Source organism: Colletotrichum tamarilloi (assembly GCF_030869305.1).
Source record: "Colletotrichum tamarilloi strain Tom-12 chromosome Unknown Scaffold_2.1, whole genome shotgun sequence".
NCBI classification, from domain to species: domain Eukaryota; kingdom Fungi; phylum Ascomycota; class Sordariomycetes; order Glomerellales; family Glomerellaceae; genus Colletotrichum; species Colletotrichum tamarilloi.
The window spans coordinates 183,900-211,223 of record NW_026849385.1 but is presented as its reverse complement, the minus strand read 5'-3'; the positions used below and the strand labels follow the sequence as shown (position 1 = coordinate 211,223).

Here is a 27,324-nt window from a genome sequence, read left to right as displayed (position 1 = left end):
GAGACGGGAACGGAAAATTCGGTAGGATGGCAGCACGCGTTATGCAGGCAACCCCCGGCGGGCCAGAGCCGGAAACTCTATCAGCGAACTAGCACAGCAGCTCTCTGGTCAAGCCGTACCAGTGTGCGATTACTTATGTCGTGTGGGCAATGAGGGGTGGGAAAGGTTATGGGCCGTCAACTCAACCCATGCGAGTAGCCTAGAACACTCCAATCACGCGGAATCGTATGATTGGGGATAGATTGTGTGGTGGTCAATGAAGCCATTGGCGAAGAGGAGGAGGGTTGCAGAAAAACATCATCCCATTGACCGCTCGCGAGCTTTTGGCCGTCCGCCATCACAGCGAACCTTCCCTGGGTCGCTTCGTCGTATCATGAGCTGCCTCGGCGAAGCGCGGCGGAAATGGAACGGTCTCCTTCGATTTTGGAGGCATGCTACATGGTGGTGTGAAGGAGGAATAAGAAACGCTGGGACGATCGGCCAAGCCACCCCTCGTTCGGTCTGGTCTAAGCAGGTAGACGGCAGTTGTTCCGAAGCAATCACGACTTGGCCCAGAATTGAGACCACGTTGGGGGCGGAATGCGGGGAGGCAGGACTAGAGACACTCGACACAGTGGTTTCCAGACAGCATCGAACTTTCCAGAGTCCAGACGACGGACTACGTGTGTGACTGTTGGACGAGGATGGGCTCTAATGTCGTTGTCGATTCTCCCTGACTGGTTTAGTAGGGGTGGCAGCTTTACGCCACTCCGATGCCTTCTCAGTGCTAACAGACCCGGGGGATCATCCCCTCTATTGGCTAGGCGTCGCACCTGGGATTACCATTTACCAGTCAAAAGGCTGATAAGGCATCGAGATGAAGGCTCTGGAGGTCGCCATGACGGGTAAAAGGTCAGGGAGCTTGGGTCCGGTTCTCTTAATAGTGTCGACCGGATATGCGACCCGCGGGTCGGCCGCAGGTACCATGGACGGCAGATAGGACTGGAAGCCAACGAAAGACGAGGGAGCATTGATACAGGTCGATCTGATGACCGTGCTCGCCCATCGAGACCCTGAAGGATCGCCAGGGAACCGGTCAGGGCCATTAACTTGTTCTTCTTGGATTTTATTTGCCTCTGGGGAGACTAAGCGATCTCTGGTCCAAGAATTGAGTCGCATTCTCTGTGTGGCAGTGCTTGAACACGACCGACACGGCACGAGGGAAAGACGAAGCCTGGAGATCGTGGAGAAACAGCTCATCCCTTCTGTATGGGGTCGGGGCCGAGAGGTCAAGTGAACAGCTGGATGGTTTCCGGTAGGACGGCGCGCAGTGTCATCGGCAACGGTTACGCAGCCCGTGGTGGAGACGCGTTGCTGGTGCCGGGATGCTGCATTGGTCGGGAAGTCAGTGACGAACGAGGGATTGGGCTGGTGGTACGGAGAACGGATGCCAAACATATTTTGTCGGGCCAGAGGTAGAAAGACTTATGTCAGGGGTCGAGATAGGGAGAAGATCGTGAATAAGTGACAAACTTGAGTCTGTGAAACCCGAGCTCACTCGCGAGTCCCACGAGTGTTCTTGGGGGACAACCAGCAACATGTCAAGCAAGTTGCAGGGTAAACCATGTCTCGTCGCGGAAGCAGCCCCTAGCAGGCACCTCTCTGGGCAAATAGGGACCTCTCCATGTTGCGGTTGTTCCATGAAAGAACGTCGCCGCCCCGTTATTTGTGTGTCATCGCGACCTGGCCAGAGTTGGGCCTAATGGAACCGGATGGGCTGGCACAACAAGGCATTGCGCTGCAGAACGAGGTTAATTACATGGCATATTGTCTATCAGCGGGGGATAGGAATGGGTAGCCCGGCAATAATACAGACTGTAAACATTCATGCGGCCTCTGTAAATGGGCAGTTTGTCGATGGGATGGGCACTTTTTTTTTTCTCTTTCCACTGAACAGAATCTGGATCTTGTCCTCGACCTGGACCCTTCTTTTTCCCATCCTCCCTCTGCTCATTTTCCGCCAGTCTTCCCTTATGCTTTGCGCTTTCTTCCGGTGCACGGAAACCAGATGAAACCGAAGACTTTCCAGCTCGCATGGTCAGGTAAGGTATCCATCCGTACCTAGTCTGTAGACAGGTTGATCACAGTGGTCATAATCCACCATATCCTCGAACCCAATTGCCCTACCCTGCCTGACCTGTCAATTTTTCTTGCATTCACCATTTCCAACCCCAGTGCCTCTGACCATTTTTGTGCTGTTACGCGATACTTAACCTTGGGGTCTATATTCACCTTGCAAGGGTTGAATTACATATTAGCAAGGTACCTTTACAATGGTTGTAGAAGAAGAGTCACAATGCCATCTTGGTATCCTAAGCGCAACCCCGATAGGTAGGTAGAGCACCTGAGTAAAGGTACTCCCTAAGGTGCGAAGTACGTACTTCACTCCAGCCGGCTCGCTCTGGGATTGGGCCGGCCTGACTTCACTGTCAAGCTCCCAGGTGCCCCCTCTCCCAAAAAAGAAAGGGGCCCCGCAGAAAACCACACCCGCCGCCTTACAACCCACCTGCACCTCCAACTCCCGTCACAAGTCGCACCTGCATCCCACTTCCGTCTATCTACCTCACCTCCAACCGACCTCCTCCCCGACTCCTTTCGTCCACCGATCTTTTTTCTTTTTTTCGTCTTGTTCACATCGCCTACCTCTATTGAGAAGAACAAAATCACCTTTACCAAGCGCGGGATCAACCAACAAGATGAACCCTCTTCAGAAGAACAAGGTCGACGTCTCGGTACGTTCAATCCAGCCACTTGCTACCCAATGCCCCACCTTGAGAACCAAGCCCGCGATGGCATCACGGCTTCCATGACCGACCAATTCTCATTGCGTTCTTTGACGAATCTGGTACTGATCCTTCTCTTTACAGTCCCTTTCCCCTGAGGAACAGCGTCTCTTCCGCCTTTACGGCAAGCTCCCCTCTCGCTCCGACCATTTCGCCAAGCACTTGAAGGACCGCAAGTACTTCGATTCTGGCGACTACGCCATGTCAAAGGCGGGCAAGGGTGACAGCGTCGATACTGGCGCTGTCGGATCCCAGCACCCCGTTCCCGAGAACATCCCCCATCTCTCGAGCCCCGTCAACAACTCCTCATCCTCCCTTAATGGCAACAAGCACCACGGCAGCATCGCCGCCGGTGCCCACGCCGGCAGCCCTGTCAAGGAGGCGAGCTTCCTCAACAGAGAGACCAGCGCTGAAGAGGCCGAGCTTAAGGACCAGGAAAACACCTCTCCAGTCGACGGAGCCGCAAAGACCGAGGCTATCCCTATCCGGAGATGAGGCCCTGCAGGACCTTTTCGTCTATACTCTCTCCCTTGTCCCAAGTTTCGTAAAGGTGTTGTCGACACTACACGACGGCAAATTGGGTTGTTTCACGGGGCCAAATTTCTACTACGATGTTATGATGCTGTGTTGATGTTTTCACGGGTCTCTTAGGCGTTGGAATGGGGTTGGGAACCAAGTACAAATGGTTGTTGAATGGACTGGGACGGTTGTCTCTAAGTTTGTCTGCTGTGGAAGGACTTGCGGATTACGACGCTTTCAAGGTCGCGCTACTGGATATCATGTCCGCGATGTACGGCACTATTGTGAAGACTGAAGCTTGTCCGTACATGGTTTTTTTTAGGACTGAAGGAGGAAGATGAACGAAGAACGACAGGCATATGGCGGCAACTAAATCGAAACCCCCTTCGTCTTGTCCGTATGCGCGCATGGCAGCGTTTGCCTTGTCCCTCAAGCCCCCCACTCTGGAGGCGGAGTTTGAGTGCGCAAATGCGATTCTTACGAGTGACCACCTTGTCTGTCCTCGTGGGTGCTCACATGCTCCTCTGCCGACCATCCAACTCTCCTCTATAGTCCCATAGAGGCCATCTACCTGCTGCATAGCTTAGAGTTGTTAGCACAGCTCGATCCGAGCAAGTCACAAAGATGCCCACAGCTTTTAATGTCAAAATGAAAATGTTGCGGGAACCCAATCTATTGATGAGCAATGAGACACTTCTTTTGATGCCATACGCCGTTCCGTATCCCAGTAACCTCCCTCCCAGTGGACAATCTCTATAGGTGCCCTTGTTCACAGATCCAGACCCTTGATCGCCATATCCTTGGCGCCTTCGAATGTCTTGTTTCCTCCAATGAAGCCCGCAGCGTGGACGAAGACACAGCCGGGGATGCCAGAGATGCCGTCCAGTTCCGCATCTCTGAATCCGCGCCACGCCTCGGGCAAGGGCTTGCGGCTCTCGAAAGAGTCCTTGGTGACGGGCACCGCCTGCACACGCCACTTGGCATCGGGAGTCGGCTTCTCGGGGTACAGGACGTAAACCACCGAGGGGTTACCTCCCTCGAGGGAGTAGAGGTGGTCCTTCCAGGGTGCGCTCTGGCCCTCGAGGACGAGCACGCGGCCCTGGGGGTCGTACTGGGTGCGCTTCTCGAAGGCGGCCTGCACGACGGCGCGGGCGGGCAGCCATGCCTTGGTGTAGTAGTCCAGGTCGGCGTCAAATTCCTCGCCGATGCGGCGGCTGGCCTTGACGAAACGCTCGTCCTCGAGCTTCTGGGCCTCGACGGGGTCAGAGGGGACCGGGTCGTTCCAGTTGGGGTTCAGGCGGCCGACGACAGAGCCAAGAGTGAAGGCGCCCTCGCTGAAGCGCTTCTCGAGACCCGCGGCGGCGACGGCCTTGGGGTCGTAGACGGAGATGCCATTGTCGTGGGCGTCTAGGGCCTCGACGAAGCTCTCGTACAACTTGTTCCACAGCAGCTCGACTTCGGCGCTGTCCTCGGCGACGGGGGTCTCGGCGCCCTCGCTGAGCTTCTGGGCGATGATGGCCTTGCCAAAGTGCATAAAGACGAGACCGGCGCTGGAGAGCTTGGTGTTCTTGCCGGGGAAGGTGGTGGCGAAGCCACGCTGGTGGTGGTCGTAGCGCTTCTTGCCGTCGTCGTACTCGCCGCCGACGTCGACGACGGTGTGGCAGGTCTCGAGAAGCTTGGGATCGCGGGTGCGGATCAGCTGGGAGTCGTGGTAGGTGGGCAGCTTGCGCAGCATGTGCACAGCGAGGGCCTCATCGGCGTGGAAGTGGCCATTGTGGGTGCCGATGGTGACGGGTGACATCTTGAGTCTCTTTGCTGCGTTTTCGGCCATTCGTAGAGGTTTGAAGAAACGGAACATACAATTGATGGACGGAAACGAATAATGACGAAGTTTTAGAATTAAAAAAGCGTTTGTGGGAACTGCAGTTCAATGATTTTCAACAAGTCTCTCTCTCACTGGTGAAGGAAGAATTGGAGAGTTTGAGATGTGATAGCCACACCCCGCTTAAACACACACACCCCCCACACCCTCTCACTTCGGAAGGTCGCTTATCTGAACTCCCTGCGTGGCTCTATCCTTGACGCTTTTCCCAAGCTCTCACTGGAGAGAAGTGGCCAGGAACGTGCATCGCAGCCTCGTCGTCGCCCTGCATCCGCGCGCCCGTGGAAACTCCATACTCAAGCAACAGTCAGCCGTAAATGTCATCAATACCAACCCCAAATCTGTCCCATCGTCAATGGTAGAAGTCATTCGCCATCCATCATCTACGGCCGAATCCCATTTCTTCAATCGATTGATACAGCCCTCCAAACTACGATTAACTAGCTTCCCTCTGCGACTAACGAAAACTCTCCCGTGTCGTCCGCACCGATGCCATCCGCGATGAGCGACGCCAACGGCACCGTCGCGACCCGCGACGTCAAAGCCGAAGGTCAAGAGACCGAAGATGAGGAGAATGGAGAGGGAAAGGCGACATACAAGTCATGGAAGAAAAAGTATCGCAAGATGCGCATCACCTTTGATCAGAAGATGCACGACTGCGAGGAATTGCATCGCCAAGAGTCCCTGGCGCTTGCCACTGCGAAGCGCATCGCCATCGAGAATGAGTAAGTATCTTCTTGGAATCAATCTGCAGTCCCGTGCCAGCGTAGGTTGTTGCCGAGTCGTTTCTAATCCTCGGCCACAGTCGTATACTCGATCTGCTGCTCGACATGAACTCCTCGGCCCAGCTGCCCTTTGACAAGCGCTTCGATATCTCACAAGACCCGCCCGAAGACACGTCGTTCCCACCTCTTGACGTCGACAAGTCTGGAAAGAAGCCCGATGAACCTACCAAGTCGTTGGACACACTTCTCAAGGAGGTACCGCATTATACCTACTCCCAAGCAAAGGAGCAGGACCCCACTGTCGTGGCCGACATGGAACCGTTCTCCGGCGAGCCTCACCCTCCTTCGTTCCTGACGGCCGACGACATTGACGACTACATCCACGACGTGGACCGACGTATCGACCCCGATAACCTCCTCCCGACGCTGGCTCCAGTCGCCCGCAGCAACGCTCCTCTTCCGGAGACCAACCCGCACGCCCTTTCCCAGACGATTGCGATGAAGAACCCCACGAGTGTCTACAATTGGCTCCGTAAGCACGCGCCGAAGACCTTCCTACAGGATGCCGAGAACGCCGCACCCGCCGGAGACGAAGAAGCAGCCGAGGCACCTCCGACAGATGGCCGGAGGCGACGCGGCGGCGGCGCGTCAAGAGGAGAGACTCGGGGCGGTCGCGGATCACGAGGCGGTAAGCGTGCCTCGCTCGCCGCCGTACGAGCCGAGAAAGCCGCGCAGCGAGCCGCGGAGAAGGCGGCCGCGGCGGCCGAAAGGGCAGCTGCTCTGCGCCGCGACGCGGACAGCTACGACCACAGCATGGACGAGGCCGACTCGGACGGTCCCAGCTTCGCGACACCGGCCACAGGTCGGGGCAAGAGAAAGCGCGCCGGTAGAGACGACGACGACGGATACCGGCCCCGGGGTTCAAGCAGCAGACCGACCAAGAAGAAGCGCAAGAGCGAGAGCGCCGACGTAAGCACCCCGACTGTGTCCAAGAGAGGCCGCAAGAGCGAGCTCTCCCGCGACAGAGACGACTAGAAGCTGCGTCAATGTAGATTGTCAGGTTGGTCGTCGGATGACTGATCGTTGTTCTTTTGTGGGAGGCCAACCGAGATATCAAAACCATCAGGCCAAAATGCTTTAGATGTCACGATTGAGATGGCACTGTATGCTGTGGCCTTGGCTGGGCAGCTGAGAGTCAAATCAGCACAGAAAAACCTTTTCTTTTCCTAGACTTGTACACTACATTATGCATCGATGGATCTCTTTTTTATTATTTTCCTTTGACCTGTTGTTCTTTCCCACGCCCATCTAGCGCGGGTGCCTCATGAGCAATGGATGTGGGCAGGCTCAAGAAGGAAGACAGCGAGGACGAAACGGAGAGAGAGAGCTGGAGCGCTGAAGCTCGAGGAAACGGCGCAACGGGATTTCTTGACCGGATCCAGATTGGGATGGGCAAAATGAGGGAGTAGCAATGGTGCATTTTCTTTCCTTTTTACATTTCTCTCTGAACATGCACTGCTGAATACCGAATATCTTGTGAGATGAGGGATCCCTATTCCATTGCGGAGGGCGGAGATGGCGAGACAGCTCACCGCCCAGTCAGCATATCATTGAGCTTTGGGACTTGCTTTCTTCTTATCTTTTGTTGGCTGTGGATCTCGACATTTGGTATTTACCAACGGTAGCCGCATCACTATGTACAAACAAAGCCAAACCCTCCATATGCCATGTGTCGATATGCTGAAACCAGATGATATCAAGTTGACTAGAACAGAAACCAGAAAGAACAAAGAGCCAACGGAAAATATAGAGAGATGATCCATCATGCTTCTGCAGCTTCGATATGCAAGAGAGAAAACAAGATTCGCATGTTCACGCAGGTTAGATACAGAAGGCCCTCTTCTTCGCATACGCCAAGGGGGAGCTTCGTAGATCGTAGATCGTTCCGCCTCCTTTCTTATGTCTTGAAGGTTCGTCTATCCCATAGGAAGCCGGCTTTCGCCCCCTCTCTCTACAGAATGTAGCGTTTTCTTGAAGTCTACAAGAGTGTTATTCGTTTTTTTCTTTAATAACGGCGGGTCCGCATTTCTTTCTTCGGTGTTTTGTCTCTGAATTTACAACTTCTCCTTGAGGATGTTCTTCATGCGGCGCTCGACGGCGTTGAGGTACTCGTTGGTAGTGACGTAGTCGGAGCGGGCGGTCTTGCCGCAAGCGAGGGCCAAGTCCTTGGTCATGATGCCGTCAACGTCGACGGTGTCGATGCAGGCCTTCTCGAGGGACTCGGCAAAGGCGACGACCTCGGGGGTCTCGTCGAGCTTACCGCGCTGAATGAGACCGCGGGTCCACGCGAAGATGGAGGCGATGGGGTTGGTGGAGGTCTCGTTGCCCTTCTGGTGCTCGCGGTAGTGGCGGGTGACGGTACCGTGGGCGGCCTCGGACTCGAAGGTCTTGCCGTCGGGAGTGATGAGGACCGAAGTCATGAGGCCGAGGGAGCCGAAGCCCTGGGCGACGATGTCGGACTGGACGTCACCATCGTAGTTCTTCAGGGCCATGATGTAGCCGCCGGAGGACTTGACCATCTGGGCAACCATGTCGTCAATGAGACGGTGCTCGTACCAGATGCCAGCGGCCTCGAACTCGGCCTTGTACTTGGTCTCGTAGAGCTCCTGGAAAATGTCCTTGAAGCGGCCGTCGTACTTCTTGAGGATGGTGTTCTTGGTGCTCATGTACAGGGGCAGCTTCTTGGTGAGGGCGAGCTTGAAGGAAGCGTGAGCGAAGCCGGTGATGGATTCGTCAGTGTTGTACTGGGTCTGAGCAACACCGCCGCCATTCTTGAACTTGTAGACCTCGATCTCCTGGGGCTCGCCGCCCTCGGGGGTGTAGACCATCTTCAGGGTGCCGTTGCCGGGGAGAACCGCATCCTTGGCGCGGTACTGGTCGCCGAAGGCGTGACGGCCGATGATGATGGGCTTCTTCCAGCCGGGCACCAGGCGGGGAACGCGGGGGATGACGATGGGCTCGCGGAAGACGGTACCGCCGAGGTGGTTACGAATGGTGCCGTTGGGGGAGAGCCACACTGTTGGGAGGGGAAGGGAACCATTGAGTTAGTCCATGTTCTTTGTACTGCTAGATAGGGTTGCTTTGGGGTGCTTTAGGAGAGGGCCATTGATGACAGGATCTTTGATGTGCGGCCATTGGAATTGTGCAGGTTGCGAAGGTGCAGAGGGGGGATCAAATGCAATGCGCCGGCGCTGCATCCCCGGAGTGCGGGGAGCTGGAGAATGAGACAGGTCCCACGGCGCGGATGCGACAAACCCGGGGGTTCGATCTGACCAGTCCAACGGCCGGTGGGAGACTCTTGAGCGGGCAAGGAACAGTGCCGGAAGAAGAGGGAAGGTAGACGGCGAAAAGACATCCACTGCGCGCTACTTACTTTGCTTAAGCTTGAACTCCTCGACGCGCTGCTCATCGGGGGTGATGGTGGCGCACTTGACACCGACTGAGTACTTCTTGATAGCCTCAGCAGCATCGAGGGTGACCTTGTCGTTGGTCTCGTCACGGTAGGGCAGGCCGAGATCGTAGTACTTGAGGTCGATGTCGAGGTAGGGGTGGATGAACTTGTCCTTGATAGTCTGCCAGATAATGCGGGTCATCTCGTCGCCGTCGAGCTCGACGACGGGGTTCTTGACCTTGATCTTGGCGGCGGCGGCCATTGTGCGGGCAAAGTTGAAGGAGGCGGAGGAGGAGAAGGAGGCGGAAGACTGGGGAACGATGAAGGAGGGCCGGAGAGCAAAGGTTGCGGGACGGCGGAGGAAGCGGGCTGCGTTCATGATGGGCGGTTTGCGAGGCGGCGCGCGGGAGGAATTGGGATTTGAGGGATTGTTTTCGGCTTTTCGGTCGGGAAGGCGGCGGCGGGGGAGCTTCTTGGGCCGCGGTTACTAGGAGGAGCCGGGTCGTGTGATCCGGTAGTGAGCTTCGGGTGGTGGCGGCGGCGGCAGAAGCAGATGCAACGGCACGATGACGGGCTTGCTGCAGGCTGTCAAGAGTGCAGACTGTGCGAGCGGATGAGGCGCTTGACAGCTAAGCTACGAACAAGGTGCTGACGATCGCGAAGCTAAGGATGCTCTGCTGTTGCTTTTTGGAGAAGGAGGAGAAGGATGGAAGGTTTGCTTGCAAAGGATAGACAGCAAAACCGCGAGGGAAAGATTGGTTGAGGGGGAGGAGTGAAAAGAGGCAAAGTGGCCGGTTGCAATTGAGACCTTGTCGAAGCAGGAAAGGACAGGAAAAGGGCAAGTCGCGCAAGAAGTTCACGCAGTAGAAAAACGCAGTCGCAGCAGCAGGAGAGAGCGGGATGGCAGCCGAGCCGAGATCGTCACAGGTGTGCCTTCCGGGGACCGGTGTGTGGGTGTGTGACGGTGTGAGGTAGAGGTACCACAACAGCTCTGTTTTTGCGGGTATCGCCTCCCAGTCTGTCACTCTTCGTTGGTCGCGAGGTAACGGCTTGTAAGTAGCAAGACTAATGAGAATGCTCAAAAGGCATGGATAGCATCGGCCCCCGGCCAGTCTTGCCTCAAGGGGTCGTGGTTCCAGTTCCTTTTCCTCCGTCTCGGACCTCTCTTCGGCCTTTGCGCTTCTCGGGGCTCATAGTTCTGACTTTGATGAGTCCTTTTCTTCATCCTATATCGGCGGTCTCTGGGCATTCTTCAGTTCTTGCTAAATCTTTGGAGCTAGAAAAGGTTTTTGCGATATTTTCCTGGTGTGACTCGAAGAAAGAAATATGGCATAAGACTAGCTACCTACGCACAACTTCTTCGCGCAACCCGTCGCATGACGAAAAGCAATCCAACGCAAATCTTCTGCAGCAACTTTTTTGCTGTTTTTTCTGCAGTGGTTGTCTCAGAAATACCACTTGTGACCCTTTCCTGGGCCTTGGCCCGTCTCTGCTGTTTGCGGACCAATGCCAATTCGTCATCTGCTCTGAGAGGACAGGAGCATGGGGAGCAATGCATGAAAGCAGCGTGATTGGAAGGGTTAACAGGCCTCTCTCTCATAAAAATTACAAAAGGTCCCCCTTGTCACGAATTTGTCCAGTCTTTCCTCCTCTTCCGAATCCAATGTCCTCCCACCACCCACCCCACACGTTGCCAGAGAGCTTCGTGCGGGGAAAGCAACCAAGACAGTCGAGACGAAACAGCATCCCAAAGTTGATCACCAGATGATTTTGCGCGCAGTCGATTGTTTCGTCTGTTGTCGGATTGCTTGCTGCCGCGCTCTCTTGTAGTTAGCTTTTTGTCGGATGGGGAAGTTCATGCTGAGGACTTGAACTTGAGATGAAGATAAATTTGATCTTATCAAAGTATGGGGACGGTGAAATAGGCGTTTCCTCGGCATCTTGTCACTTTGGTCTCGGGTGCGGAATTTCTCCTGCCCGGAGCGACCCCCAAAATGCTTCAATCGCATTCGCAAAGAAAGTTGTGTCACAAATACAGCCAGCGCATAGGTAGTCAGCCGTGTCGACTCATGACAGAGCTTCCTGATTCTCTGCGCCCTATGTCAGTGCTTCCCTGCGATAGCTTCAAGGGAAAAAAACATTTTGCTTTCCAACTGAGCCCCGCCATGACTGCTTTTTCCTGCATACAGCGGAGCTGGACTTGCTCCGATCTCGGTCGCACTAGGCCCGCAGACCCGACCTCCCGCGATAAGATCACAACGACCACCGAAGGAAGCACCGAGGAGTGGAGCTGGCCCTGTTACCTAAGCAGTGGCTTACCACTCATCCACTCCTTACCTAAGCAAGGAGTCACGTGTCAACCAGCTTCTCCCAGATGGCGTCCTGTCATCGACCGCTGGCAGCGTCAGCTCAACACGCATGGTATCATTCCATCCCTCGCGACCCGCGGGACCTCGTGCATGTACGACCGACACTCGAGATCAAGATTAACCCTGGGCTCATGCCGTAGATGAACGTATACGAATTTGCGCAGTTGTCGTCAGGTGTGCAACTCTGCAAAAGGATCACCCGTCTCTCTATGTCTCCGCCCGCCTGACGGGAAGGATGGAAACCTGCAATGTAACAACAATACATGGTCCTTTTGGTGTTCATGGGCGTCTATTTTCCATTCCATGCCGGTCAGATATCGATAGTTCGCAAAGCACAATGCCACTTTGCCTCAGCTGAAAATACCCCCGACATTTGTCTTCGTCCCCGTCAGATCTTGGCGTACGGGGTCTTTCTCTCTTTCTCTACTCCGTCCTACGGATACCTGTCATTACCTACCTGGTATTAGCCCCGTATTCGTGCCATCTGAGTCTCGGACGAGAGGAATTCAACATGCAAGGCCGCAGGCGGCCCGGTAATAGCAACCGAGGACGGGCTTGCATCTTGCTAGGTACTACTGCTGTCCGCTGCCGCCGTCACAGCCACACTCTGCCCAGCCGTTTGTCTCAGTCGCATCTCACTACGTCTCAATTTTTTGGACCTCTTCAGCCCTATCCCAAGAGGTTTCCCTTCCGACTTCCAAGCTTTCCATACCGCACCCTTCCTAGTTTACCCCTCCAGGTCCTCCACATTATCTCACTTTTGTTTCTTTTTTCTCTTTTTTTTTTACGTTCCACTCCAGAGACACACAGAGAAAGGCGGGAGTTTGCGGTCACGGTCGATCGGGGATAGTCGGTCAAGTGTCTCACTCCTCAACAGCAGAGACATAGGTATCATAATTCGACCCTGTCGTCTGTCGGCCGTCATCCTTCCGGGCCTTCCTATGTATGTACCTGCAACCACGGGGAGGATCTTCACTGCTGTTGTCCGATCCAACTCTGTGACCTTGTCTTTTTTCTCTCTATACCCATTCCAGCCAGATGCCACCTCACCTTGCCTTAATTCGCAAGAAATAAAAGACCGTCACGACACCATGAACCCCTACGCCCTTTTGTATCTCGCCCTTTTGTATTTGAGGTTTGGCAAAAGTTCCGCCCTTCCTTCTCCCCGTCGCGAAGCTGCCCTTACTACTGCTAGTGGGCGTACATCAGTTTTACGGATAGTAATTATGATAATGACGACGATGATGATAACGCACCTTCGCCTATGACTCACCAAGTCCGAAAGGCGGGCAGGCTATGATCCATGGTGATTAGGAAAACACGAAAGCTAATGCACAGCAATCCTCACGACATTTAGTTCCTCCCCCTTCCCCCTTCCCCCCCGATCCGAAATCCGTATCCGCCATGCCGCCATGCAATGTCCCATCAACCCATGCCACAATTGGCGCTAAACACCCAAGACATCAGCGGAGTCGCGGAGTCGTGATTACCTAGTGGCTTTATGGTTCAAGAACCGAGGCCAAAGAAACCAGGTAGCGAGAAACTCGCGAGAAACAGGCCACAGCTTCGCTTCTTCCTCCTTGTTTCAACCTCATTCGTACCGCCGGAAGCAAGTCAAGTATTGCTGTAGTCATTGTACTAAGCCTGCTCGTCAGCATATTAACCTGCATCCTCGCATGCTAGGTATAGAGAGAGGCTAAGGGAAAAGGGACCTCTCAATATCCACTGGTAGCACAGACTTGCTCCAAAAAAACCATCACCGCCTCATTAACCTCGCCCACGCCTCTGATCCGCATAAACGCTTCAATACCCATTCGCCCAAATCCTTTTCCTTGCAGCATGGTCCCGATGACCATCATCCTCTTCCTTGACTTGGACTCGAACACTATTTCTCCTATACACTAATGTCTGCCTACGTTTCAACTCTCTTGACTACGCCGTACACGTACCCAAGCAAGCCCTGCGCGCGAATCCTGAAATGCTACCTGGGCGCGTTTAAAGCGTGATGCCCACCTAACGCGCGCAAACGGAGATACATATTCCCAGGCGCTTCGGCGGTTGGCCAGGCAGGCAGGTCATCGGCATTGACAAATGGCAAATGGCAATGTATTTACTGTCATTTTACTGCGTTGTCAGTTGAAGGGAGAGTATCTGTATGCATAGCCTTAATGTGACGTCAAATCAGATAATGGCGGACTCAACGCCGAGCTTTCTAGTCTCACAGTCTCGTCTCATCTCATCTCATCCCATCCAAGGTAGGCAAACTGACGACGAAAAAAATGTAAACCAATATTATTGTAATACTCCCATGAGCTGACGGGTTACACAAAAAGTAGAGACATGAGAAGAGAAAAGAAAAAGGCCCGAGGTGGTCCACGGTAGAAAAGGACCATGCACTAATCACCCCCGAGTCATCCCATGCCCGCTACCTCACGTAGTTCTATGTAATGCGCGCGTGTGTGTATGTACCTCGAGGTATACTACGTACGTTCGTTCCACCGTCAGCAACTATGTACGGTAATCTGTCGATTCTAAGCCACCACCGCCCGTCTCCCCGCACCCTGCAGCTTCCAATACAATGCCCCCCCCCCCCCCCCCCCCCCCCCCCCCCCCCCCCCCCCCCCCTTCTCCTTCTCCCTTAAAACACAACACCCCCCCCCCCCCCACCCCCCACCCCCCCCCCCCACCCCCCCACCCCCCCCCCCCCCCCCTCCCCATTCCATCCATCCCACATCATCGTGTGTCTCTTTGCAATTAAACAAGCACCGAGAACGCCCTACCCCATCAATGATCACCATCACCATCACCATCATCATCATCACCCATTCCCACAAGGCTGTCTCGGTGATACGGTGTCACTATAGACAAGCAGAAGCGCGCGTTTCACCGCATCCTTCTTCTTTGCCGTCCTCCACCTCGACTGCCACCACAACCACATCCACGCCCGCTCTCTGCTCACCTTACCTTACCTTACCCTAAGCTACCGTTCGATTCGGCAGGGTGTACAAGATAAAGCTCGCCACGGCACAGTAGTGTAGCTTCCTTCCGCGCAGGCAAAAAGCTTCCTTCCGTTATCCCCTAAGCGAGACCTCCGTGGTGTATCCGTACGGTAAAGGTCATCTGATGTGCGTGCTTAGCTTCCCGCTCCCCCGTCAGCTGTACGATGTATGTATGTAGATGCATTTCGAATTCAGGGTATCTTTGTCTTTCTTGTCTCGTTGTCTGCCTTCTCCTCTTGGCGAATTACTCTGTAATGTCTTCCTGTTTCCTTGGGCCGAAATCGTTGCAGTCGTGTAATAGTGTAGTTTGTCGTAATGGTCATCGTCGTCCATCTCCTCTCCTCTCCTCTCCTCTCCAACCCCCCTTCCAAACAAAAACAGTAAGCCGTCGTCCGCATCCATCCAGTTCGACAATACCTCCCCATCCCATCCGATCAGCCCAGTAAGGCCCCGTGCCGCAATGCGAGGAGACCGAGATGCCCGCCCCATATTAAACCTTTACAATCACCTCTCATGGTCCCGAATATGCCTTGCGCCACACCTGCAAGCTACCCCAATCGTCGTATCAATCCATCCTCTCGTCCCCATTCCCACCCCAGTCCCAAGACAGTTGAGCCATAACAAGACTGGAAAAATAGGCACAGCCCCACCTCCATGCAGAAAACATAAGGAAAAGCGTCTCGCGACGTACATCCGTCTATCGATCACCACACACCTTGAGGTAACACCAAGACCACTAAGACCGCTAGGCCCAACCACCCTTGCATCCTCCGGCCATGTGCTCCCTGCTTTTCGTGTCCCTGCTTGCCCATTCAGAAGAGCGAAGGGGTAGCCAAGTAGGCAAAGGTTCCCAGGGCCCATTATCGTCAGATGTGCAGTGGTCAAAGCCACACAGCCTGCATAGACTTCTTCTCGAAGCCTTCCCACATGGGCAAAGCCTGTCGTTGAAAAAACAACCTCCTCCGCGAACCTCATACCCTGCTGCTCCACATGACCGCCTAGGACCATGCAGTCCATGCCCAATCGTATCTAGACTCAGTAGGTAACATCATGGCCTGTTGAGCTAAGGACGGACTGACTTTGCTGCGACTGTTGCTGGCCACCAATTCCGAAAGAGAAAGTGAGCTGCAACAAGGCCGAGTCGTGCCGACGTGATTGGTTGTGCAACCCGACTCTATGGTATGGTTGCCAACGTCATAAGCTTGTGTTGCCTCAGCCGCACTCTTGTCAGTGGGCCACACCAAAGAAAGAGAGACGTTTTGCCGGGTCGCTAAAAGCCAGCATGTCGTGTCGGGCGACGGCCCTGGCTCCTGTACTCCGGAACCTGGGCTTCGTTTCGCTGTCAACTTTTACCGCCTTCTTCCTGTGGGGAAAGCAACCGGGGCGTCGTTTTCCAAGCTCTTGCAGGTGCGTCTTCACCTCTAGGCATCAGCTTTGACCGTGCCTGTGGCCCAATGGTGATCCGCCTTCGACGATGGGGCAGTGCCAACGATGACCCTCAATGCCAACCTCGCGCACGCTTGCGTTTGTCTTCACACGGATTCTTGCACTTGGGGCAAACGTGGTCCGGATACGAATTGACATCAACCCTTATCAAGCACTTTGAGCACCGCCACCATCGCGACGAGAGATTGCGTCCCTGGAGCCAGCTGTCGTCCACGTGGGTGCCCCGCTTGAAAATATCTTCGTTGTGATAGTCTCGCAGGTGATCTCTGAAGTGGTCCCGTCGTCCGAATGGTTCGCTTCTTCGCGAGCACTTTGGATAGTCGCACTTGTGAGCTTCCTTCTTTGAGGGGTCTTGGTGGACTTGTCTATAGTGTCTCTCGAGGTCGGCCTTGCGCTTGAACGGGTTTGCTGTGCATCCCGCCTCGAGGCAGGGGAATTTGTAGTCCACGACTTCTTGCTGCTCTTGGCCACTGCGCACAGCATTGTTAGCACCGCTTGACCATCTCTGTCAGAGGCCTCCGCATTGACTAACCCTTGATGGGGTATCACTGTTGGATACTGCCCTGCAGGAACATATCGTGGTTTCATCTGCCAGTAGCCTCCGTCTTCGGTGGGAACGTAGTCGTACTGCGACCAGTCTACGTTTCCATAGTAAGGTTCAGACGCTTGTTGTGCCGATGAAGACGCAGCACTCGCATACTCGTCTGCATAGTATCCTCCATAGCTCTCGTCGTAGCCATCGCCATAGTCGCCCGTAGGAGAGTGGCTCATGTTATGCGCGTATGAGTATGACATACCAGGCGAAGAGCCGTATGAAGATGGTGTAAGAGGACCTCGGGAGCTGATATCGGAGGGCTGGCGAGCAAGTTCCGGAGCCTCTAGGAAAGTAGGGTAGTCAAGGTAGTCTCCTGCCGATACTGGAGACGTTGCGTTAACATGATAGCCTGCTCCGCGGTAATAGTGGCTGTCCATTGTTTCTGACTTAAACAGGTGGAACTGTCGTGCTGTCTAAACCGTTTATATCCCGGCTTCTGGATAGCAGTTCAGTAAAGGGAGGGTGACCTGGCAAGGTTGGGGGGAGCATACAACATTTAAAGGAGAGTAAGCAGTAGCGAGGAATGCCGGGAGCCAAGGAAAATATACCAACTTACATAAATGGGATGCCAGTGTCAGGCTCGTGGGGGGGGGGGGGGGTAGGCAGGCTGGTTTCGGAGAGTCAAAAACGTGGCTCACACATAAATACCCATGGAAGTAAGGTAGCTTAGATTGTGAATAAGTAGAGTACAGGCAAAAATCCTCGTCGCCGTGGGGTTTATAGTCCAGAAAGGAGTGGAAGCCTGTTCATGAACAGGGTAAGTGTTAGGCAAAGTGCAGTACCGAACAACACTAGAGTCCGAGCAGATAAAGGATTTGTTGAAGTGATTCCCAAATGACAAGCTCACGAATTGGAGGGGGAAGTGGGTGGTTCAAGTATGAGCGGGACAAGGCAAATTCAAGTTTCACCGCCTTGGAGCTGGAAGGAATAAAGGTGGCAGCGAGACGTCAAGCGGCACAGATACACGAGCAGGCGGTAGAATGGGGTCATGGCAACCCACCAGCACAAGGCTTCGACCTCCGTAAGACGGCCTTGGCCATGGGGAGCCTCAAATGAGCGGGCATGTCGAACGTCGTAAAGCTCCATCAGCCCCCGGGCCATTTCCGCGTAGGGTGAAGATGGGATAGAGTTGTCTTGGCCATACGGCGCGAAGCGAGGAAACAACTGCAAGTGCTGGGGTTTCTCCACCAACTTGAACGTTTGATCAAGTGAGAGGCGGTCCTCGGTGAGTGACATGCTTCTAGAAGGGGGCTTAGAATCGCCAGCCACCAAGTCGATGGATTCATGCGGGAAGACATGCATAACTGGCAACCTGGTCTGAGAACAAACCGGCGAGATTCGAGATCAGGTCAGCCCAAGACCCGCCAGATACTCCCATGACGATGCACCCACCTATCACTCGACAGGGCTGGCGGCGGGGTGGTTAAAGAGCGCGGTACGGATACATTCGAGGGGGCCTCAACCGCCGTTGACATTGAATCGAAAGGGGGGACCAGTTCCGGCTGGGCAGTCAGCTCTGAGTTACCATGAGTGTTTTTGGGCCGACTTCATTGGTAAAAGGTACTGGCGACCCAAGACATGTCTGGCAGACCCAAAAGATAAACCGGGGCAGAGAAAGGCCCCATTATGGAAATGTTTCTGGTGGTCGGTTTGTACGGCACGGCAGGGTCAAGGTCAGTCAACCCAGAGTTGGGGACTCGAGGTACCGCGTCTAGTGCAGGACCGGACAAGGGGCTCGAAGATAAGCCAGTGAGCTATGAAACCGACAGTTGTGAGATATGTCATGGATGGCGAGAGATTGTCGCTCAGTGGCATAGCAAACTGGACGGTAGCAATTAGGGCGTTGTAGGGCTCGGGCTCGGGGCGGACTTGGCAGGATGCGATGCGGCTGTCTAGATGGACTGAAGATCGGAATCGCGGAGGAGAGGCTTGACTGGTAGAATATCTCGTTGCCTGGCCCCGCACTGCCACACTAGTGTGCGCGTGAACGCTTGCAGTCCCAGCCCTTGCTGCTGTGCAGGGTCCGAATGCTAGAGTGGAATCAGCCAAGAAACAATGGTACCGCAAATCATGAAGCCCTCACTGGTCCAATCGTAACCAGGTAGGTGAGGCCATAGTAAGCCTAGGGGGCGGTTTGGAATCCAATGGAGTCTCTCACTCTCTGGCGGAGGACCCCTCTGCCCAGCGAAGCGATTCCCTTCTGGGGCAGACATTGAATACGGAGTACCGTTGTACCTCGGTTGCTTTCCTGGGAGTGAGTTGTTGTCATGGCTCGTTGATGGATTGTGTGGTGCTGCGCAGCACAGTTGCAGTGCAACCACTGTCACATCGAGGTATTCCATCGGGGGCCAATCCGCTGGATCCGCCGCAAAGCTGCATGTTGCCTACCGGAATAGCCTGAGACCCAGAAGGACTGATGAGTGATGGCCAACCAAGTGAACCGGTTCCGGGGCGATTCCAGGTCCGATTTCCTGTCTCCTCGGCCACGTTGCCCCCTCTGAGCGTCCGCCGACCCTGAACGGGGAACAGTGATACAGGCGGTGACGGCCATAATGAGTATGTAGTCTGTAAGATGGTGAAACTTCACCCTTTTCGCGCAAACGACACCTTGCAATGGTCAGGTGTCTTTGGCAAGATAGGTAGGTGCCCTACTTCTGGCGTGGGGACGGAAGAATCGGGAGATAGCGGCGGGCGTGCTTCATGTCCGGCTGACGGTCGATGCAGGTTTGGTTCGGTGAGCAAGTCAGAGAGGATACGGCGATACGAAAAGGTGCCTTTTTTTGTCATGCTGGTGTAAATCAGAGTCTGTTGGATCTTCAAAGAGGCGCATATCGAGTAGTAGCAGGATCCATTCTGATGGGCCTTTTGCTCGGACGAGCCATTTTCTGGCGTGAGAAAACACGGAGGCCAGGTATGCGATACTGTTGGAAGGTTGAGAGACCTCGAGATGTGGATTCGGTCCAACGTGTTGGAGTCACTTGGAGAGGTATTCGAGCCTCGTGGATGGTCAGAAGAGACTTTGATGACTCCAGGAAAAGGTAGTCATCTGAATAAACCGCTCTGCCAACGGGCTTTTGCTGGGTCCTACCCATGACGCTCGACTGGGTTCACGGTTGCTAGTTGGGAAGGAGGCCAGTTGGCAGGTCCGCGACGCGCCCGGGGGAAGGAAAGGTGGGCCTCGACAACCTTCTAGAAGTCTTCCATCGCTTGTGCAATGTCAACTTTGTCGGAAGGTGGTGATGCATCATGGCCCTCCATTGGGCCTGCCGCTTGCCCCACTAACCTTAAGGTACTTTCTTCTCACGTTCCACCCTCTCGACCTTAGGTACCGGTAGGAGTCTCGTCACGTTGTGACGCTCTAGATTTGCAGTACCATGTCAACATGCTCCTTTGCACCTGGCGAATCATCACCACCTTAGCCAACAGGTAGGTAAGCACGTAGATGAGAGACTGCCGCTTTGCCGCCGTCGACTTCCTTACTTGGCTCTTGCTTCCCTGCACGTATATGCCGCTTCAACAGTACTGGCTACCCTTACTGGCCTTGGCCCGTCCAGTCATTTCGCTTCATATCGACGTGCCTCATACCTCCTGGCCATGTTCGCCCGGCTTGTGATAACACAAGTGGCGGAGTGATTTATTGCAGAATGCCAATGGTTTGCGCTGGCTGGAAAGCTTGATTGCAACCCTCCACAGTTCCATGCTTCGCCATTGCCGCCTCAGCCCTGGCATTGGTTCTGACCATTCGGAACGCCCACCGGCACATCCATAACCCAATTCGTCCTGGGTGGCTACGTACGTCTAAGACTTGGAGAATCGTGGGGGACAAGGTATTCGTCAACCCACCCGCTGGCGGCTATGTTTTGTGTCACGCAGAAACGGATCCACACGGGGTAACTGTCGGGGTGGCCGGAGCTTCCAAGGAGCCTGGAGGTCCTCTTCTCAACTTATTTCGGCCGAGCCTGGATCCGGGCGCCGGGGTGCAAGCCGTCATCGACTCCCCCCAGCTCTTAGAGCGTCCAGTGAGGTGGTTGTATGGAGTACTGGAACAGGCCATCTCCGATAGGGCCAGAACACACTGCACCGACCGGGATCTTATTTTGCCTTTATGCTGACCGCCGAGGACAGGGTCCCTGATATCATGGCAGGGCAAACGGCCTTGGCGGTGCCGAAAGTGCTCAATCAAAGGTCACGCGCATTGCGAATAGGTTGTCTTGTCTTCATGTGCAAAAGCCGAATTGGAGCGGCCTGCAGCCTCCCCCTTTCATAGCCAGTCAATAGTCAGTGTACTTCAACAAATGTGAGCCAGATAGACCTTGGCTGTATGTTTCCGCAAAAAGAGGCAACGCCGTTCCTCCCGATACCAATGGTTTAAGGCCCCCATCCCAATTCGAGGCTACGCCTGGCATGAAACCCCGTGAACCTTGCTGCCTATTCATACATCGTCCTCGAGGAATTTGTACGCGAACTTGAAGTCCGCCTTTCTTCGGTTCATCCTGCCCTTTGAGTTAGCTTAATTACATCAGTTTAACGTCTTCAAGAAAATAACTCACCATGTGCTTTCGTAGTCGAAGAAGCGGTATGTGCCCTGCTCGAATTCCTCGGTGATGTTCTTTGGCTCTTCGTGGCGCTGGAACCAGGTTTGATATTGCTTGTGGAACCGCCAGCTCTGGTCCTTCAACGCCTTGGCGGCAAGGTATTGCTGGGGCGTGCCTTGCTTGTAGTAGAACACGTAGAAGAGCGTGTCAGGGTCGATCCGTGAATATAGCCGCGGGTCATCAAACAAAGGGAGTGGCTCTTGAGGAAAGCCAACGCCGGTTGATGTCAATCGCAAGTCGGGACGGTACGTTCTGGGCACATCTGCATCCATGATGTCGGGACACGTAGCCTGGCTGGTCTGGAGCATGCGTTGCGTGGATGGCGAGTTGAGAGGCGCTGGGCGCTTGCGGGAAGCTTCAAAAGACTCGACGAGGTCTTGCAAAGATGACGGAAGGTGATATATGGACTCTTCCTCTCCCTCTGCTGTAGCCTGGATCCCATTTGTGGCACCGTTTGTTTGAGATGCTAAAGAACATTAGTAAACTATGAAAATGGTCACGGTGTTGGGCGGACTTGCCTTTGGCTGCTCCCGAAGCACTTGCCGCAGCCTGCTCCTTTTTCGCACGCTTCTCTGCCTTGGTAGGGGCCGAGACGGCCTTTGTGTTCGTGTTTGTGCTTGTGCTTGCGCTTGCGCTTGCGCTGGCGCTCGCATTTGCGATCGGTGGTTCGCTTGGGGTTGTTGATGGTGGTGGTGGCTGCTTGGGTTCGGGCTCCTTTGCTGCAACAGGGTGCGCTGATGTCGTTGCGGGTGAGCTTGTAGCGCTGGTTTTCGATTGCGAGCCCGGCGTACTGGCAGGGACGGGTGCTGCGCCTGGCGGAGGGGGCAAGGGAGAGATGCCGATCTTGTCTGACGCTGCCGCTGCCGCCGCCGCAGACGCGTATTTGAGGCCTTCAGCAGGTCTTGCGGGGGCTACCGCTGGCTTCATCGTAGGACCGGTTGCTGCGCCATTGCCAATGATTGTCGGCATATGCAAGGTAGCTAACGCAGGCAGTGGGGACTTGTTCTGTGAGCTCGACCTGCGTCCTGAAGCAGATGCTTCTGCTACCGCCTTTGGCTTTGGGGGGGCCTTGATGATTTCTGGTTCGGGTGTCGGTTCCTCCGCTATTGACTGAGCGTCTTGCGATGAGCCCTTGTCGCCATCTTGAGCTAGGCCAAATGCGCCCTCGTCCTCGTCCAGAGCGAGCTCCTCGTACATCTCCTCGTCCTCGACAAAGTCATCGTTCATGCCATCCGAGACGTAATATCGAATCGTCTCTTCGAGTTCAGTAACCTGATCCGTGTCGACTCCGCCGTTCTCTAGAGATCTCCGAATAAGCTCTAATTTGCCCTGATGCCACTTATGACGTTCGATGATGCGCTCGATCTCGGCCATTCGTTCCGCCTTGGCAGTTTGGCTCTTGCCCTTCTTCATCGTCGCTTGTATCGATTCGGCCTCGGCTTCTAGGGTTTCGATTTGTTGCTCGAGCTCGTCGACCATGCTATTTAGGAAGTCGCTTGCCTCGGCTTTTGCTTGTTCTTGGGGATCGAGCTTGGCTGAAGAGGCTAACCCTTCCTTGGAGTATGCCTTGGTCTTCATAGCCTTCTCTACGGCCTTGAACTTTTCCATTTGCTGCAGAGGGGATTAGCGGGACCGCGGGGAAGAGCTACGACCGGGGAGTTGGTAGACCAACCGTCTCGATCAACCTTCGATGCTCCAGCAAAGGAGACTTGTCCTTGATGTCGTTGCTTGCTGCCCATGTCTTGATCTGATCGCGGAGTCTCTGTAGCTTCTTGATTTCGCGCTTGAGGTTGTCCTCGAGCTTCTCTTTTTGGGAGATGTTGTTGGATTGCTCAATCTTTTCGTAAATGGCCTCGAATTCGGCGACGCCTTCCGCCACCTTTTTGAAGCACTTGTCGACTTCTTGTTGGAGTTTGCGTGCCGCCATCTTGTAGGGTTGTGTGTGGCAGAGATGAAAATGCTAAGCCTAATTACGTGTCTCGATACCGACGGGTTGGGTTTGTCGGTTGTGTCAGGTGTGTCGTGATTGACGCTGGTTTTCAGTGAGCTGTGCTCGTGTCGCAGACGGCCGTCGAAGGGGTGATGGGCGCGTTATGGGTGGATGAATGGGGGGTTTGTCCCTCGCGTGACGACTGCTACGCCGTGTTGACCGGCGTTTGTTGGTTGCGCAATACAGGTTTGCTTGCCGGGAAGTGAGGCGTTTGATGTGTTAAGGATGCGCGCATGCAGAAGAAAGAGCTGGATGGAAGATGCTGTGTGGGAGGTGGAAGGTGGAGGTCGCCAGTACCTGAAGACCGATAGAGGGTGAAACATAGGAATGTTGCAAATGGGTACTTGAAAAGCTTCAAAGGGGTCCTGAGGATACGAATAATCTCATAAGCACACCATTATTAATATAACTCTTACAAATGATCAATTTTTACGATAAAATGGTCCATTCCGGTAGTGTAATAGCATGCAAGACCAGCGCCGGATTCTTTCTATCTATCAGACTGAAGTTCAGGCTACTTCGACTTCGTCACTAAATATGACACGGGCCACTGTCAAGCCCAGCCTTGCCAGCTGTTTTCCGCCGTGTTCAGGGAGATACCTTATTACCGGCAATTCAAATCAGGCAAGGCAATGTGCTAATGCTATTGGTTTTGCCCTCATTCGATGGCAGGAATTTTCAGCAATATTGAAGGGCTGCCAGACAGCAGCGCTTGTGACTTGCCAGGCCAAGTACCGATTTGCTGTTTGCTTCTTCTCCGTGTGGTTTGCCGCCCGTTTGCCTGTTTGTTCCCGACGTGCTCGGCTTGTAGCTTGCATTTTCCCGGGCGACACGGACTACTCAGCGGTTTCCAGCTGCTCCATTTGTGTTTTGACTTCATTCTCATCCGGGTAACAGTGTCGGAGGGATCCACGTTCCGGCCTATCAATCGTGTTTGAAGAACTTGTCACCGAAGCCAGCTTTTGCTACTCTTAGTGAGGTCTCTAGGTCTCAGGTAATTCCACTGCGTCGTCTCCAACATAGGCAGTGGTGCTGTGCAGTACAAAATGAAAGGTGAGACTGCTTTTCCTCAACTGAGCTTGTGCCTGGTGATGTGAGATAATGATCCCTCCTAGCTATCGTACAGCGGGTGCTGTCTGGGTCAGTGACGGTGGACAACGAAGTGATTTCTTCTATTGGAAAGGGACTTCTTGTTCTTGCTGCTGTGGCTCCTGAAGACACAGAGAAAGATGCCGAGAATCTAGCAAACAAGGTGTTGAAGCTTAGGATGTGGGACGACGATGCCGGCGCAAGGGTGCGTTTGGCCAGATCCTGACCACTACAATACCTCCATCTAATCTTGTCTCAGTGGAAGAAATCAGTCCCGGACATTGACGGAGAAATTCTCTGCGGTATGTAGGCTGCCGTTCTGGGCTCCTGTGACGGGCCTTTTCATGACAACTCCTAATCCTTACAGTGTCTCAATTCACGCTTTTCGCCAAGATTGTCAAGAACAAGCCAGATTTTCGCCTCAGCGCAGGAGCCGAGGATGCCAAGAGGCTCTATCACCATTTCTTGCAAAAATTGCAGGATAGCTACGCCGCCGACAAGGTCAAGGATGGACGCTTCCAGGCCATGATGGCTGTGGCTTCCGTCAATGACGGACCGGTCTGTGCCCTTCGAACCCAACGACAACTGGTGATTCTGTCCTAATTCAAGTCCAAAGGTCACATTTGAGCTCAACACAGAGTCGGCACCTAAGTCCTGATCGCTCTCGAAGTCTTCCGGATGCCATTTGCCATGGCCCAAGGTACTAGTCCAGCGTCGCCTGACACAAGCCGGGGATTTACTCGAGCGGAACCTAGGTACGCCAGAACTGCAGCTTGGATCCTGTTCGTTCGAAGCGTCAAGAAGCGATGACAAACAGTGATGGACCTGGCAGGCGGTCCGCTGCGGTTAAGGATAGATTTATATGCATCATACTTCCTTGCCTTAGGCGTGGAACTCTGCACATAGGTGCAACTGCGATGGGCTTGTCATTTTTCAGAATACCTCAGAACGCAGGCAGAGACATTGCAACTCAATTACATCAACGCTGCCTGCTTCAGCTGCATAATTTCTTTCTGCCTTATTTTCCCGTTTGCCTCACCTTGTCTCTTCAGCCTAGGTACCTAGGTAGATAACATACCTGCCTACCTTACCTATGTAGAGATGCATCACCTAAGGTACACAGCAGCGAAGGCAGGCACCTCATGGAAAAGCCGAGGACAGGGCAGGAAAGAGACATCGGTAAGAATAGCACCCTCTGATTGGCCCATTCTAAAGCTATTGCTCCTTCCCGGTGAAGCATGCAGGTAGTGAGCAGCCGGTGGTGCGACTGCCCCGCGCACAGGCGTCCGAGCTACCAGAAAGTTCCATCGTACCTTCCCCCACCTTCCAGGTTAGCTCTGGGCTGAAGCATTTATCGTCCCCCTCCACCACCATCGTTCCGAGGATTAAGCTATACCTTGCCTCAGGTACCTTACTTCCTCGACTCAATTGTATGAACAACACTTCTCACGTTCAACGTGAATCAACGACAACTTCCTACCAGCTTCGGCCCAATCATCGATAACCTGTCACTCCGCGAATCTCGTTTGCGGCAACCACATCTACCCCGCACTACTGGATCGAGTACAGAATCCTAGCCTGATCAACCTCAACGAGTTCAACTTGCACTTCAGAACATAGTCACAATGTCCGCTGAGGGAACCGAAAACAAAGCCGCGCGCTCGCGCGTGTTCTTTGATATTACAGTCGGTGGCAAGTCCGCTGGCCGTATTACCATGGAGCTCTACAACGACCTTGTCCCCAAGACGGCCGAGAACTTCCGCTGCCTCTGCACCGGCGAAAAGGGTCTGGGCAAATCCGGCAAGCCTTTGCACTACAAGGGCTCTATCTTCCACCGCGTCATCAAGCAATTCATGATTCAGGGAGGTGACTTCACGGAGGGCAATGGTACTGGCGGCGAGTCTATTTACGGCGCAAAGTTCGAGGATGAGGCTTTCCCTAAGAAGCACGACCGTCCCTTCCTCCTGTCCATGGCCAATGCTGGGCCTAGTAAGTACTCTTCTATGCCTTGATGAGGGAGGCTTCTTTCTGACAATGCTATGTACAGACACCAACGGCTCTCAATTCTTCCTCACCACCGTCCCGACGCCTCACCTCGACAACAAGCACGTCGTCTTTGGCGAGGTCCTCAACGGCAAGTCCGTCGTTCGCCAGATCGAGAACCTCCAGACCGAATCAGGCGACAAGCCCCTCAAGGACGCCGTCATTGCAGACTGCGGCGAATTGACCGGAGACGCCGCTCTCGCAGCCGATGTGAAGGCCCCGGACGCCATGGGCGACACCTACGAGGACTTCCCCGAGGACTGTGCAACCCCGCCTGATGCTCAGGAAGTCATCAAGATTGCTGCCGCCTGCAAGGATTACGGCAACAAGGCCTTCAAGGCTGGCGACTTCAACCTCGGTCTCGAGAAGTACCAAAAGGGCCTGCGCTACATCAACGAGGAGCCCGACTTGGAGAAGGAGCCCGCTACTACCAAGGCGGAACTCCAAGCTCTCCGCTTTACCCTCAACAACAACTCGGCCCTGCTCAACATCAAGCTCGAGGCCTGGGATGATGCCGCGAAGACGGCTACGTACGCCCTTGATGTTTCCGGAACCAAGGACGCTGACCGCGCCAAGGCCCTCTACCGCCGCGGCTTCGCCAACGTCCGCCTTAAGGACGAGGAGAACGCGATTAAGGATCTTGAAGAGGCGCACAAGCTCGTGCCGGATGATAAGGTCATTCTCCACGAGCTTAATGCCGTCAAGCAGAAGGCGGCCGCCCGTGCGGCCAAGGAGAAGGCGGCTTACAAGAAGTTCTTCCAATAGATGGAGCCACTCAGCGAGGGCGCAGCATGTACCG

At 54.3% G+C, this 27,324-nt stretch overlaps 11 protein-coding genes across 11 annotated transcripts; 5 read left to right on the top strand and 6 right to left on the bottom strand.

Annotated features, from left to right (window-relative positions):
• Nucleotides 1-825: 825 nt before the first annotated feature.
• CTAM01_00706 (uncharacterized protein) lies at nt 826-1,437 on the bottom strand (the record flags this gene model as incomplete). Its single annotated transcript, XM_060516754.1, has 1 exon — nt 826-1,437. The coding sequence occupies one exon, from the start codon at nt 1,435-1,437 to the stop codon at nt 826-828; it is 612 nt and encodes a 203-aa protein (XP_060388216.1).
• Nucleotides 1,438-2,735: 1,298 nt separating this feature from the next.
• On the top strand, nt 2,736-3,317 carry CTAM01_00705 (uncharacterized protein; the record flags this gene model as incomplete). The annotated part of the gene is made up of 2 exons (XM_060516753.1): nt 2,736-2,771; nt 2,907-3,317. 2 exons carry the CDS (start codon nt 2,736-2,738, stop codon nt 3,315-3,317), a joined length of 447 nt encoding a protein of 148 aa, XP_060388215.1.
• Nucleotides 3,318-4,110: 793 nt separating this feature from the next.
• CTAM01_00704 (uncharacterized protein) lies at nt 4,111-5,172 on the bottom strand (the record flags this gene model as incomplete). Its single annotated transcript, XM_060516752.1, has 1 exon — nt 4,111-5,172. One exon carries the CDS (start codon nt 5,170-5,172, stop codon nt 4,111-4,113), a length of 1,062 nt encoding a protein of 353 aa, XP_060388214.1.
• A 540-nt stretch (nt 5,173-5,712) lies between these two features.
• CTAM01_00703 (uncharacterized protein) lies at nt 5,713-6,983 on the top strand (the record flags this gene model as incomplete). The annotated part of the gene is made up of 2 exons (XM_060516751.1): nt 5,713-5,948; nt 6,029-6,983. 2 exons carry the CDS (start codon nt 5,713-5,715, stop codon nt 6,981-6,983), a joined length of 1,191 nt encoding a protein of 396 aa, XP_060388213.1.
• A 1,079-nt stretch (nt 6,984-8,062) lies between these two features.
• CTAM01_00702 (isocitrate dehydrogenase) lies at nt 8,063-9,778 on the bottom strand (the record flags this gene model as incomplete). Its single annotated transcript, XM_060516750.1, has 2 exons — nt 8,063-9,024; nt 9,382-9,778. The coding sequence occupies 2 exons, from the start codon at nt 9,776-9,778 to the stop codon at nt 8,063-8,065; spliced, it is 1,359 nt and encodes a 452-aa protein (XP_060388212.1).
• A 1,500-nt stretch (nt 9,779-11,278) lies between these two features.
• Nucleotides 11,279-11,452, top strand: CTAM01_00701 (uncharacterized protein; the record flags this gene model as incomplete). The annotated part of the gene is made up of 1 exon (XM_060516749.1): nt 11,279-11,452. One exon carries the CDS (start codon nt 11,279-11,281, stop codon nt 11,450-11,452), a length of 174 nt encoding a protein of 57 aa, XP_060388211.1.
• Nucleotides 11,453-16,265: 4,813 nt separating this feature from the next.
• CTAM01_00700 (uncharacterized protein) lies at nt 16,266-17,185 on the bottom strand (the record flags this gene model as incomplete). Its single annotated transcript, XM_060516748.1, has 2 exons — nt 16,266-16,683; nt 16,746-17,185. The coding sequence occupies 2 exons, from the start codon at nt 17,183-17,185 to the stop codon at nt 16,266-16,268; spliced, it is 858 nt and encodes a 285-aa protein (XP_060388210.1).
• Nucleotides 17,186-17,705: 520 nt separating this feature from the next.
• On the bottom strand, nt 17,706-18,110 carry CTAM01_00699 (uncharacterized protein; the record flags this gene model as incomplete). Its single annotated transcript, XM_060516747.1, has 1 exon — nt 17,706-18,110. The coding sequence occupies one exon, from the start codon at nt 18,108-18,110 to the stop codon at nt 17,706-17,708; it is 405 nt and encodes a 134-aa protein (XP_060388209.1).
• A 3,130-nt stretch (nt 18,111-21,240) lies between these two features.
• CTAM01_00698 (Not1 domain-containing protein) lies at nt 21,241-23,330 on the bottom strand (the record flags this gene model as incomplete). The annotated part of the gene is made up of 4 exons (XM_060516746.1): nt 21,241-21,301; nt 21,359-21,869; nt 21,943-23,014; nt 23,076-23,330. 4 exons carry the CDS (start codon nt 23,328-23,330, stop codon nt 21,241-21,243), a joined length of 1,899 nt encoding a protein of 632 aa, XP_060388208.1.
• A 1,109-nt stretch (nt 23,331-24,439) lies between these two features.
• On the top strand, nt 24,440-25,085 carry CTAM01_00697 (D-tyrosyl-tRNA(Tyr) deacylase; the record flags this gene model as incomplete). The annotated part of the gene is made up of 4 exons (XM_060516745.1): nt 24,440-24,446; nt 24,509-24,687; nt 24,742-24,784; nt 24,850-25,085. The coding sequence occupies 4 exons, from the start codon at nt 24,440-24,442 to the stop codon at nt 25,083-25,085; spliced, it is 465 nt and encodes a 154-aa protein (XP_060388207.1).
• Nucleotides 25,086-26,107: 1,022 nt separating this feature from the next.
• On the top strand, nt 26,108-27,290 carry CTAM01_00696 (cyclophilin type peptidyl-prolyl cis-trans isomerase/CLD; the record flags this gene model as incomplete). The annotated part of the gene is made up of 2 exons (XM_060516744.1): nt 26,108-26,471; nt 26,530-27,290. The coding sequence occupies 2 exons, from the start codon at nt 26,108-26,110 to the stop codon at nt 27,288-27,290; spliced, it is 1,125 nt and encodes a 374-aa protein (XP_060388206.1).
• Nucleotides 27,291-27,324: the final 34 nt, after the last annotated feature.